General features: G+C 42.8%; 1 protein-coding gene across 1 annotated transcript in view; it reads right to left on the bottom strand.

The window, feature by feature from the left end:
- Window positions 1–14,301, bottom strand: part of LOC119426475 (lethal(3)malignant brain tumor-like protein 4) — a 62,860-nt gene that overhangs the window by 35,345 nt on the left and 13,214 nt on the right. Inside the window, exons 2-3 of the mRNA XM_037694036.1 lie at window positions 312–397; window positions 126–236 (exon numbers count right to left, since the gene is read on the bottom strand). Coding sequence (XP_037549964.1) covers window positions 126–236; window positions 312–397 — 197 coding nt within the window. The remainder of the gene's footprint in view (window positions 1–125; window positions 237–311; window positions 398–14,301) is intronic.

Genomic DNA, 14,301 nt, shown 5'->3' with positions numbered 1-14,301 from the left:
ACACACACACACACACACACAGGTAAACAACTGGCAAATATAAGCACACACACATCAGACAGGTACATACTGTACCAAGGTAAGTACATCCAGGTACACACGTAAAAACAAACACAGTACAGTACCTTCATCCTGTAGTCTTCTGTGTCGGTAACTGTGGCAACACGAATTAGCATGTGGTTCCTCCTGTCGACGGCCTCCAACCTGTGGTTCACTTGGAAACCATGTGGAGCTCTCTGATGGGACAGAAACAGCTGTCAGTCATCACAAGAAGCTTTCTGATTCAAGTTCTAACTGAATGTCCTCCTCACCAGAGAGAAAGCTGAACTGGGAACAGCAGTGGAACCAGTTTCCTGCAGATAGTCCTCCCACACAAAGTTCTCAGGGTTTGGATGACCTGAAAAACAACAGTACCACAGAGTACTACTGCTTGAGCAACTGAAGCTGAACATACAGGGATTTATGGAGATTTAGAACAAATACAGAGTGTAGGAGTACACAGAACATAAAATCAGCATCTGACAGCACACTGAACATACTTACAGAATGTATACACTTAAAGTATGCATGTACGCATGAGTACAGCAGCCATGTACGAGTACAACATATACATATGTATATATGAGTACAACATGTATGTATGTATGTATGTATGTATGTATGCATGTACGAGTACAACATGTACATATGTATGTATGAGTACAACATGTACAGTATGAATACAACATGTACGTATGTATATATATATATATATATATATATATATATATATATGAGTACAACATGTACGTATGTATATATCGGTCCGGAGCAAGCGTAGTGCTAAGGCTAAGCCCCCAGTTCACCACTGATCCGTTCACGTTTCTAATCGATTTTCCTCACTCAGTGACACCCGCTGAGAAGCAGACCCTGGTTATTGGAAGCTCCATAGTCCAAAACGTGGCTTTAGAGACTCCAGCGGCCATAGTCAAATGCATTCCGGGGGCCAGAGCGGGCGACATAGAATCTTATCTGAAACTGCTGACTAAGGCTAAGGCTAAATACAGTAAGAATGTTATTCACGTTGGCGGTAATGACACCTGGTTACGCCAATAGGAGGTCATTAAAATTAATGTTGCTTCGGTGTGTGACTTTGCTAAAACCATGTTGGACTCCGTAGTTTTCTCCGGCCCCCTCCCCAACCTGACCAGCGATGACATGTTTAGCCGTATGTCATCGTTTAACCGCTGGGTGTCCAGGTGGTAATCTGACAATGATGTGGGCTACATAGATTACTGGAGTTCTTTCTGGGGAAAACCTGGTCTGATGCGGAGAGATGGCATCCATCCCACTTTGGACGGAGCCGCTCTTCTTTCTAGAAATATGGCTGATTTTGTTTATCCCCCAAATTATTGACAACCCAGGGTGTCACGAACCAAGGTTTTGGATTCAATATAGCCAGACAAAGGCGTGCAAAAACAAGAACAGTTTTTATTATTGGCTGTGGGTGAGAAGTCAGGATCAGCCATGTTAACAGGTCCTCACAGGTTGTAGGGAGAGAGTCACCTGTCAGGACTGCAGCGATGACGTCACTGATCCTGTGCAGAGCAGCTGAAATAACGTGGTTTGAGGGGCAAATCCAATAACGGGGTCCGGTTGTTAAAGCAGTGGTCATGAACAGGAAGACAGAGGTCCACATACAAAATCCAAAAACGTAATCCGTGAAGCGTGGTTTAGTAGAGGAAACAAGGTGTGTTACCATGGCCAGAGAGGCAAACAAATCAAAGAGGAGCAGGCAAGGCGAGGAGTCCAAAAACAGGTGAGGGGTCAAGGCAAGGATGCATGGCATGAAACAGGATACTATGATTAAAGGCTTCAGAATCAGGGACCACGGAAGGTATAATAATTCAGCCCGGTGGAGAGGGAGAATGGAGTTTATAAAGGGTGCAGAGCAGGTGAACTAGATGAGCTGAACAGGTGAGTGAAATCAGGGCTGATGAACTGAAAGTGCAGAGGGGGGTGTGGCTAATGACAGAAGAAAAAACAGCATGATAACAAAGAGGAGCAGAAACATGACATGATGGGGCTGTGAGTGTGAGACAGGGGCTGATGGGGGGACAGCGGGGGCCGCTGATCATGACATAGCCCCCCCTTTAAGGTCCGGCATCCTGACGGACCTACCAGCAAAGAACTAGCAAGAGTCGGGTGGGCGGCCAGGAGGTCATCCGACAATTGGCAATGACCAGAGAAAAAGGCCGGGCGACCCTCCAAGACCTCGAGATGGGACCAGATCTGCAGCAGGCGGCGTGGAGACCTGGGGCCCTGCAGCAGGCGGTGTGGAGACCTGGGGCCCTGCAGCAGGCGGCGTTGAGGCCTGGGGGCCCTGCAGCAGGCGGCGTGGAGACCTGGGGCCCTGCAGCAGGCGGCGTGGAGGCCTCGGGCCCTGCAGCAGGCGGCGTGGAGGCCTGGGGCCCTGCAGCAGGCGGCGTGGAGGCAGAGCTGCCCTGCAGCAGGTGGCGTGGAGGCAGAGCTGCAGCAGGCGATGGGGTCAGAGCTGCAGCAGGCGATGAGCTATGAAAAGTCACTGGGGTGGGTAGGCAAAACCTGGCACAGAGCATAGTTTTAACAATCTGTAACTGAGTGTCCAGACGTGTAAGGGAGCTCTCGACCCCTGAGAGCCACTTCTGGTCTGGCTTAGAATCCATATTGGCTGATTTATTCTGTCACGAACCAAGGTTTTGGATTCAATATAGCCAGACAAAGGCGTGCAAAAACAAGAACAGTTTTTATTATTGGCTGTGGGTGAGAAGTCAGGATCAGCCGTGTTAAAAGGTCCTCACAGGTTGTAGGGAGAGAGTCACCTGTCAGGACAGCAGTGATGATGTCACTGGTCCTGTGCAGAGCAGCTGAAATAACGTGGTTTGAGGGGCAAATCCAATAACGGGGTCCGGTTGTTAAAGCAGTGGTCATGAACAGGAAGACAGAGGTCCACATACAAAATCCAAAAACGTAATCCGTGAAGCGTGGTTTAGTAGAGGAAACAGGGTGTGTTACCATGGCCAGAGAGGCAAACAAATCCAAGAGGAGCAGGCAAGGCGAGGAGTCCAAAAACAGGTGAGGGGTCAAGGCAAGGATGCATGGCATGAAACAGGATACTATGATTAAAGGCTTCAGAATCAGGGACCACGGAAGGTATAATAATTCAGCCCGGTGGAGAGGGAGAATGGAGTTTATAAAGGGTGCAGAGCAGGTGAACTAGATGAGCTGAACAGGTGAGTGTAATCAGGGCTGATGAGCTGAAAGTGCAGAGGGGGGTGTGGCTAATGACCGAAGAAAAAACAGCATGATGACAAAGAGGAGCAGAAACATGACATGATGGGGCTGTGAGTGTGAGACAGGGGCTGATGGGGGGTCAGCGGGGGCCGCTGATCGTGACACAGGGTCCAGTCAAGGAAGCAGAGTTGTAGTCCTCCACCCTCTCTGCTGCTTCTCCTCTGTTACCCACCCACACCCCCATTGAAACAGTGTCAACTCGCTCACGGCTCAAATTAAATAAACCAAAAATCAGCTGTAAAAATATAAACCATAAAAATCTGATTAAAATAAACAGTTACTTTACCAGAGCAAAATCATAAAATCATTAAATGTGAATTATTGAACATCAGATCTCTTTCCTTAAAATCCCTGTTAGTTAATGAACTGATAACTGATCATCATATTGATTTATTGTGTCTGACAGAAACTTGGCTACAACAGTAGGATGTTGTTAGTATAAATGAATCCACTCCTATAAATTATTTAAATTTTCATGTTCCTAGAACAACTGGCTGAGGTGGAGGAGTAGCTTCTATTTTTCAGTCAGGATTATTGATTAATGCCAAACCTGTGATTAGTTATGATTCTTTTGAATCGCTGTCCCTCAATCTTTCTCATCCAAAATGGAAATCAGAAAAGCCACTTTTACTAGTTGTTATATATCGTCCACCAGGAGCTGACTCTCAGTTTTTGTCTGAATTCTCAGAATTATTAACTGACTTACTATTAAATACTGATAAAATCATCATAATGGGTGATTTCAATATTCATGTAGATGTTGAGAGTGATAGCTTAAGCATAGCCTTTAATAATTTGCAAACCGGATTCCAAAAAAGTTGGGACACTAAACAAATTGTACTGATGCATGCTCAATAATCCAGGTAATCCAGGTAAACAAATTGTGAATAAAAACTGCATGCAATGATGTGGAGATGGCAAATGTCAATATTTTATTCGTAATATAATATAGATGACAGATCAAAAGTTTAATCTGAGTAAATGTAACATTTTAAAGGAAAAATATGTTGATTCAAAATTACACAGTGTCAACAAATCCCAAAAAAGTTGGGACAAGTAGCAAAAAGTGGCTGGAAAAAGGAAATTGAGCACATAATGAACAGCTGGAAGACCAATTAACACTAATTAGGTCAATTGACAACATGATTGGGTATAAAAAGAGCTTCTCAGAGTGTCAGTGTCTCTCAGAAGCCAAGATGGTAAGAGGATCACCAATTCCACCATTGTTGCGCAGAAAGATGGTGCAGCAATACCAGAATGGTGTTACCCAGCGTAAAATAGCAAAGACTTTTAAGTTATCATCATCAACCGTGCATAACATCATCAAAAGATTCAGAGAATCTGGAACAATCACTGTGCATAAGGGTCAAGGTCGTAAAACTCTACTGGATGCTTGTGATCTCTGGGCCCTTAAACGTCACTGCACCTGAATGCCACTGTCAAGGAAATAACAGAATGGGCTCAGGAATACTTCCAGAAAGCATTGTCAGGGAACACAATCCACCGTGCCATCCGCCGTTGCCAGCTGAAACTCTACAGTGCAAAGAGGAAGCCATTTATAAGCAAGCTCCACAAGCTCAGACGTTTGCACTGGGCCAGGGGTCATTTAAAATGGAGTGTGGCAAAATGGAAGACTGTTCTGTGGTCAGATGAGTCATGATTTGAAGTTGTTCATGGAACACTGGGACACCATGTCATCTGGACCAGAGAGGACAAGGATAGCCCAAGTTGTTATCAATGCTCTGTTCAGAAGCCTGCATCGCTGATGGTATGGGGTTGCATGAGCGCTTGTGGCATGGGCAGCTTGCATGTCTGGAAAGGCACCATTAATGCAGAGAACTATGTTCAGGTTCTAGAACAACATATGCTCCCATCTAGACGTCATCTCTTTCAGGGAAGACCCTGCATTTTTCAACACGATAATGCCAGACCACATTCTGCAGCAATCACAACATCATGGCTACGTAGGAGAAGGATCCGGGTACTGAAATGGCCAGCCTGCAGTCCAGATCTTTCACCTATAGAGAACATTTGGCGCATCATAAAGAGGAAGGTGCCACAAAGAAAGCCCAAGACGATTGAACAGTTAGAGGCCTGTATTAGACATGAATGGGAGAGCATTCCTATTTCTAAACTTGAGAAACTGGTCTCCTCTGTCTCCAGACGTCTGTTGAGTGTTGTAAGAAGAAGGGGGGATGCCACACAGTGGTAAAAATGGACTTGTCCCAAATTTTTTGGGATTTGTTGACGCCATGAAATTTGGAAACAACAGATTTTTCCTTTAAAATGATACATTTACTCAGATTAATCTTTTGATCTGTCATCTATGTTATATTACGAATAAAATCTTGACATTTGCCATCTCCACATCATTGCATTTAGTTTTTATTCACAATTTGTTTAGTGTCCCAACTTTTTTGGAATCCGGTTTGTATGAGTACAACATGTACATATGTATGTATGTATGAATACAACATGTATAATATGTATGAGTACAACATGTACAGTATGTATGTATTAGTGCAACATGTATGTGTATGTACGTATGAATACAACATGTATAATATGTATGAGTACATGTACAGTATGTATGTACGAGTAAAACATGTATGTATGTATGAGTACATGTACATATGTATGTATGAATACAACATGTATAATACATGAGTACAAAATGTACAGTATGTATGTATGAGTACAACATGTACTTATGTATGTATGTATGAGTACAACATGTATGTATGTATGAGTACAAGGTACATATGTATGTATGAGTACAACATGTATGTATGTATGTATGAATGAATACAACATGTACGTATGTATAACATGTATGTATGTATGTATGAGTACACCATGTACATATGTATGTATGTATGAATACAACATATATAATATGTATGAGTACCAAATGTATGTATGTATGTATGCATGTATGAATAAAACATGTACATATGTATGTATGAATACAACATGTACATATGTATGTATGAGTACAACATGTACGGTATGTATGTATGAGTACAACATGTAAACATGTATGTATGAATACAACATGTACAGTATGTATTTATGAGTACAACATGTACTTATGTATGAGTACAACATGTATGTATGTATGTATGTATGAGTACAACATGTACATATGTATGTATGAATACAACATGTATAATATGTATGAGTACAACATGTACGTATGTATGAGTACAACATGTATGTATGTACGTATGTATGAATACAACATGTATAATATGTATGAGTACAACATGTATGTATGTATGTATGTATGTATGAATGAGTACAAGGTACATATGTATGTATGAGTACAACATGTATGTATGAGTACAACATGTATGCATGAGTACAACATGTATGCATGAGTACATGTATAAATACTACACACCCTGTGGGGCAGTCAGAGGTCGTCCTTCTTTTTCACACCAGCCAACAGGATGTATGTACGGACTGCTGCTGTCACACCTGAACAATCAATATAAAGCACACTTGTTAGAGGTGCAAGATGGCCACTGATCAGTGAACTGCGTTTTGCTAAGCTCCCATCATCCCGCTAAAAAAACTGCCTTTTATAATTACATCCTCGTTGCCTCCACACTGGATTCTGCCTCTGAGATTGGTGTTGCCACATGGTTGACTCGACGGAGCTGTAATATGACCTCTAAGCTAAAGAAAACTAAAGCAGCGGTGTCTTCATCTGCGTGGCCTGTCGTCACAACTACAGCCTTGGGCTTCTGTGATGGAGCACAGGTAAAACAGCAGGTGCGTTGGCCCCGCCCTCGCAGACTCTGGAGAGACAGTTGAGTAGGCTCTAAAGTCAGACATTCTGGCTTCAATTAAATCTGAAGTCACAGCGATAAATAGGATGGAGATGAAGGCAGCTCTGACTGATGATTTTTATTTTATTAGGAGTGAATTGCATGCGGTCAGAGAGGAACTTGTTAATGCCACTGCGGGCCTCAGAGCAGAGTTTGACCATGTCAAGCTAAGTGCAATAGAGGCTAAGATCGGGCTGTCTTTATGCTCAGATGAAGTAGAGATTCTGCATGGAACAGTGGTGGAATTGAAAAATGAGGTGGATTGGCTGAGAAAAAGGATCGAATCTGTGGATGTTATTATGAAACGGAGCAATATTAGGATTATTGGCGTTCCTGAATTGCCGGGCTCGTGCACCCCTACAGTGATAGCCAAGATGCTAACGGAAACGCTGCAGCTGGGAAAGTCACCGCTGATCGACCACGTACACCGGACAATGGGCAGGAGAGGCACGGAGGGTGGATAAAGCGTTATCGTGGCCAGATGGCATTATCATCAAAACTTTGTAGAGATATTACAACAAGCACACAGCGGTGGCTTGATCCATTTCAAAGAATCATCCATATTCATCACAGCTGATGACACTGTGGGCGTGGTGAGGGCACAAGCAGCGTTCACAGAGGTGAGGTGACTCCTGCGGAACCGACCATGTATCCAATATGGACTTCTTTTTCCTGCACAACTTCACATCACGCATGGAGAAACATACAAGGTGTTTGTCGACTCCAATAAAGTGATGGAATACGTCAAGAGTAACCTCATTCCAGCAACAGGCAGCGAGGATCGAAATAGATCGAAATAAACCACAGGACCGGTCTCCCTCAACCAGCAACTTTCTTAAGCCTGTGTTTGACTCAACAAGATTCAACTTGTCTGCAGCTTCCTTAGATAGAGAACTTTACTAATTGGCTTTTATGTATGTGAATGTTCCTGTAAAGTGCCCTGAGACAACTTTGTTGTGATTTGGCGCTATATAAATAAACTGAATTGAATTGAAACATTTGGCTGTAGGTCCTTTAATGGCAATATGCACAACATTTTATTTGTATTGGAGGGCGATTCTACAGTGTTATCGCTCTGAATTGATTACCGTAAGTTCTGGTATATATGGTAGTACGCACCCTAATATGGAAGCGTTTTTAAAATTTATTTAATTTTATTTGTGACCTTTTTAGGAACACGTCTGATATTTATGGTAAATTTGCATATTTTGATGTTTCTTTTTTTGCTTTTTAATTACCATTACTCATCAAATGTGGGCAGACAGGAGCCCAGATGTTCGGAATGTGTTCTCTAGGGTAAGCACTAATATGTGGATTTTCAGGTGACAGTGGTTTTTCCTCTCTCTGTGTTCGGGTGGGAGAAAGGGGTGGGTTTATATCGGATCGTCTTTTGTTTATTTTTATTTCTTTTATCAGGTATTGGCTTGTGATATTTTGTGTGTAAATTATTTCTTGCTGATCAACCATGACCAGCGTTAAGGATGTTGGCCAATCTAGTGGCTGCCCAGTTAAATGTGTAAGCTGAAATGTGAAATCCCTTAATGGTCCAGTAAAATTCCAGAAAACTATGTCACACCTGAAGCAGATAAGACTTATATGCCATTTTACAGGAGACCCACGTACGTTCAGCAGACAGTGGAAGGTTTCTTTAAAAAAAATGGTCTGGTCAGCTGTTTCAATCCAATTTTCAATCCAAATCAAGAGGGGTAGTTAAAATAGTTGGTAAGCAGAACCAATTTACAGCCTCAAGTGTGCATGCTGATACTGCTGGGCGGTATGTTATAGTGGTGGGGAAGTTATAAACTTTTCCAGTGATCTTGGTTTCGGTATATGCTCCTAACTGGGACGACGCCACATTTTTTAGTAACCTACTCTCTAACGTACCAAATATTTCAACACATAACCTTATAATTTGTGGAGACACAAATTGTGTGCTTTCATCTCTTGACCATAGTTCGATGAGAAAAACCTACCCTGACTAAGTCCACTTAATTAATCAATTCATTCCTTGAATCTCATGAGGTCAGAGTCAGAGTCAGAGTTTCTTTATTGTCATTCGCACCTCATGTGGTACATGTGGTAGAGCGAAATTATGTACACAGGGTCCCAGTTACATCCAACAATAAAATGTATAAGAAAAACAGTAATAACATCTAAGATATGAACTAAGAAAAACATCAACTAAATATACACTAAGCACTCATAACATAAAACATTGAACATCAGCACAAACATGAACATGAGTCTGTGAGCAGATGTGCACGCATGAACACATCAACATTGAAAAAGATCAGCAGCAACATGAAACAGATCAGCAGCAACATGAAATGGTTTTTAACAGTGATTATTCTAGATAGAGATTCATGAGTCTAACAGCCTCAGGGTAGAAGCTGTTCCTCAGTCTAGTGGTTCTACACTTAATGCTCCTCAACCTCCTTCCTGAGGGGAGTGGGGCAAAAAGTGTGTGTGCTAGGTGAGTTGGGTCCTTCATGATGCAGGTGGCCCTCTTCCTGCATCTGGAGGTGTAGATGTCTGTGATGGTGGGGAGACTGACTCCAACAGATTTCTGTGCAGCCTTCACCACTCTCTGCAAAGCTTTTCTTTCTGCAGCTGTGCAGCCTCCATGCCACACGTTGATGCTGGAGCACAGGATGCTCTCCACTGCACACCTGTAGAAGGAGGTGAGGACTGAGCTTCCCAGACCAGCTCGCCTCAGCTGTCTGAGGAAGTAGAGTCTCTGATGAGCTTTCTTGATCAGGCTGGTGGTGTTGTTGCTCCAGCTGAGGTTGTCATTCATGTGTACACCCAAATACTTGTAGCTGGAGACCACTTCCACCGCAGATCCTCTTATGTTCAGGGGGGTGTAGGTGTTTTTGTTCCTTCTGAAGTCCACAGTCATCTCCTTTGTCTTCTTCACATTGATGTGAAGGTTATTCTCTCTGCACCAGCTCTCCAGGTGTTCCACCTCTTGCCTGTAGCTGGACTCATCATTGTTTGTGATGCATCCCACCACCGCTGTATCATCTGCAAACTTTACAATGTGACAGCCTGGATGGGTAGCTGCACAATCATACGTGAGCAGAGTAAACAGGAGGGGGCTCAACACACATCCCTGAGGAGAGCCAGTGCTGAGGGTTATGGTGGAGGAGGAGAGGTTGTGGATCCTCACTAACTGTGGTCTGTTTGTTAAAAAGTCTAGTACCCAGTTGCAAATGGAGGGGCTTAGTCCTAGTGTGGATAGTTTGTCCATCAGGGTTTGGGGGATCATGGTGTTGAAGGCGGATGTGAAGTCCACAAAGAGCATACGGACGTAAGAGTTTTTCTGCTCCAGGTGGTTGAGCGCAGTGTGGACCACAGAGGAGATGGCATCCTCTGTTGATCGGTTCTCACGATATGCATACTGATAAGGGTCCTCGTTGATATTGATGGTTGTTTTGATGTGAGTCATGACCAGTTTTTCAAAGCATTTAGCGACTGTTGGGGTGAGGGCCACTGGCCGATAGTCATTCAGACCAGTCACTGTAGAGCTTTTTGGGACTGGGATGATGGTGGCAGTCTTCAGGCAGGTGGGAACTGTCTCCAGGGTAAGTGAGGTGTTAAAGATGTCTGCCAGCACCTCACAGAGCTGATCAGCACATTCCTTCAACACTTTTCCAGGGATGTTGTCTGGGCCAGTTGCCTTGTGCGGATTAATCCTCCTGAAGGTACTCCTTACTTCTGCTGAGGTCACGCTGAGATGCTCTTCGTCCGGTGGTGAGGTGAGTCTGGTGCTAGGTGGTCTGTTCGGGTCTTCAAAGCGTGCATAGAACTTGTTGAGGGCATCAGGCAGAGATGGGTCTTTGGGGCATTGTTCACTCCTTCCTTTATAATCTGTTATGCACTTAATGCCCCTCCACATGCTCCGAGGGTCTTGTGAGATGAATTGACCCTCGATCCTCTGTGCATATGTGGCCTTGGCCCTCTTAATACTAGCAACCAGCTCTTTTCTTGTCCTACTCAGCTCCTCTGAGTTTCCAGACCTGAAGGCAGTGTTCCTGGCTTCCAGCAGGGTACGCACCTCTGCATTCAGCCAAGGTTTTCTGTTTGGGTAGCTTTTAACATTTCTGATAGTGGAGACTGTGTCAGTACATGTACTAATGTAACCCAGAACTGAGGATGTGTATTGGTCAAGATCAAGCGAACCTCCATTTTCAGCAGCTTCTCTGAAAACCTGCCAATCTGTTCGATCAAAACAATCTCTCAGTATGGGGCCACTGTCCTGGATCCAGCATTTAACTTTCTTTTGTACCGGTCTGGAGCGTCTCAGCGGGGGCATGTAAGCAGGAGCCAGGAAGATTGAGATGTGGTCTGACAGTCCTAGGTGGGGGCGGGGTTCGGCTTTGTATGCATCTTTTACGTTCGTGTAAACACGGTCCAGCGTGCGGTCTCCACGTGTCGGAATCGTCACATGTTGATTAAAGCTTGGGAGACAGTCCTTTAGATTCACGTGGTTAAAGTCTCAGGCTACCACGTAAAGAGCCTCGGGGTGTTTGCTCTGCAGCGAGCTGATGATATCATGTAGCTCCTGCAGTGATTCATTAGCATTAGCGTCCGGAGGAATGTAGACGACAGAGATGAAAGTCACCGTGAACTCTCGGGGTAGATAATGTGGCCGACATTTCACTGTTATGTGTCTGATATGTGGCGCTTCCGTAATCCTACTTAAGATCATACTCGTTCTTTTCCTACCAGTTCACAAGATGTAATCCCGAATTGACCATTTTTTTCTTGATAAATGAACTCCGCCTTTGGTGAAAGAATGTGACTATGGGGCCATGGTCTTCTCAGACCATGGTCCACTTATTATGAAACTGCTTATCTTGGTCACAAAATCTGTATAACGTCCTTGGGAGATTCAACTCCTTACTCTTACTTAAGGAAGACTTTACCAAATTTCTTACATCAAATTTGATTTTTTTTTTAAGTTAACCAAACACCAGGAATGCCACTCTGTACTGTCTGGGAGGCATTAAAGGTCTGTTGGAGGGGTCAAATAATTTCTTATTGTGCCAACAAAAGAAAGAAGGGGTTGGTAGGGTTAGGACAGTTAACAGATGAGATACTACAATTAGACAGAGAATTTTCATTCAACCTTTATTTAAATAGGTTAGTCCCATTGAGCCATGAGAAATCATTTACAAGCGAAACCTGGGTTTTAACAAAGAGTGATGACAACAGTGGAAAACGACAACAACAATAGACATTCACAAATGATTGATACAAAGTTTATTTTTATTTTTTAAATTTAAAACAAAATGATAACTAAAAGGAGAAACATAGCAGAAAAACAACTAGATTATAAGGCGGTGTAGAATACTAAAAACAGGAACATGTCTGCATTGGTTCTTGTCAGGAACTTAACAGATGTTTGAAGTCACTTAGAGAGGTCAAGGTAGAGAGCTTCAGATCTTTTTACAAGATATTCCAGGAAAAAGGAGCGGAGTAGGACAAGGTCCTTTTGTCTAGTTCAGTCCTCACTGAGGGAACACTGCAGGTAATAATGTCCTGAGAGCGCACGCAGTAGCTGCACTCACACAGAGACATGCAGGAGATGTATGAAGGCAGCAGACCAAGAAATGATATAATATAGCCACTCCCACTCACAGGATCTAATGAAAAAACGTTTGTTACTCCAAACTGGAATTATTATTTTGTCTACTCAGCAGGCAAAGCATTAAATTTCTTAATATAGATAGGGTTACTATGAACATGGTGAAAGGGTTAGGCGTTTGCTCGCACATCAGCTTTAGCGACAGTCAAATATCAAAATATCCATCCATTATCTTCAGCTTATTCCGAAGTTGGGTCACAGGTCAAACTATTCCAGTAATAAAGAATGACCAGGGAGCTGCATGTTACGACAAGGCTGGAATTAATACGTTTTAGTAATTTTTACCAGTCATTGTATACGACTTAATCATCAGCTAATGTATCAGACATGGAGAACTTTTTTGAAGATCTTGAGCTTCCTTCAGTGAACCCTGATCTCGACGGGGACTTGGAGAGGGAGTTCACACATACATATATACATACACACACACACATATATATATATATACACACACACACATTTATATATATATATATACATACACACATATATATATATACACATATACACACATATATATATACACATACACACACACACATATATATATATACACATACACACACAAATATATACACATACACACACACAAACACACACATATATAAAACCGGTTTCCAAAAAAGTTGGAACACTAAACAAATTGTGAATAAAAACTGAATGCAATGATGTGGAGATGGCAAATGTCAATATTTTATTCGTAATATAACATAGATGACAGATCAAAAGTTTAATCTGAGTAAATGTAAAATTTTAAAGGAAAAATATGTTGATTCAAAATTTCAGTGTCAACAAATCCCAAAAAAGTTGGGACAAGTAGCAATAGGTGGCTGAAAAAAGGAATATGAGCATATAACGAACAGCTGGAAGACCAATTAACACTAACAGGTCAATTGACAACATGGTTGGGTATAAAAAGAGCTTCTCAGAGTGTCAGTGTCTCTCAGAAGCCAAGATGGTAAGAGGATCACCAATTCCACCATTGTTGCGCAGAAAGATGGTGCAGCAATACCAGAATGGTGTTACCCAGGGTAAAATAGCAAAGACTTTTAAGTTATCATCATCAACCGTGCATAACATCATCAAAAGATTCAGAGAATCTGGAACAATCACTGTGCATAAGGGTCAAGGTCGTAAAACTCTACTGGATGCTTGTGATCTCTGGGCCCTTAAACGTCACTGCACCTGAATGCCACTGTCAAGGAAATAACAGAATGGGCTCAGGAATACTTCCAGAAAGCATTGTCAGTGAACACAATCCACCGTGCCATCCGCCGTTGCCAGCTGAAACTCTACAGTGCAAAGAGGAAGCCATTTCTAAGCAAGCTCCACAAGCTCAGACGTTTGCACTGGGCCAGGGGTCATTTAAAATGGAGTGTGGCAAAATGGAAGACTGTTCTGTGGTCAGATGAGTCACGATTTGAAGTTCTTTATGGAACACTGGGACGCCATGTCATCCGGACCAGAGAGGACAAGGATAGCCCAAGTTGTTATCAATGCTCTGTT

Source organism: Nematolebias whitei, chromosome 20 (assembly GCF_014905685.2).
Source record: "Nematolebias whitei isolate Nwh7 chromosome 20, NemWhi1, whole genome shotgun sequence".
In the NCBI taxonomy this organism is placed as follows: Eukaryota; Metazoa; Chordata; class Actinopteri; order Cyprinodontiformes; family Rivulidae; genus Nematolebias; species Nematolebias whitei.
Note: the sequence above shows the minus strand (reverse complement) of the source record. Positions and strands in the feature narration are given on the sequence as shown.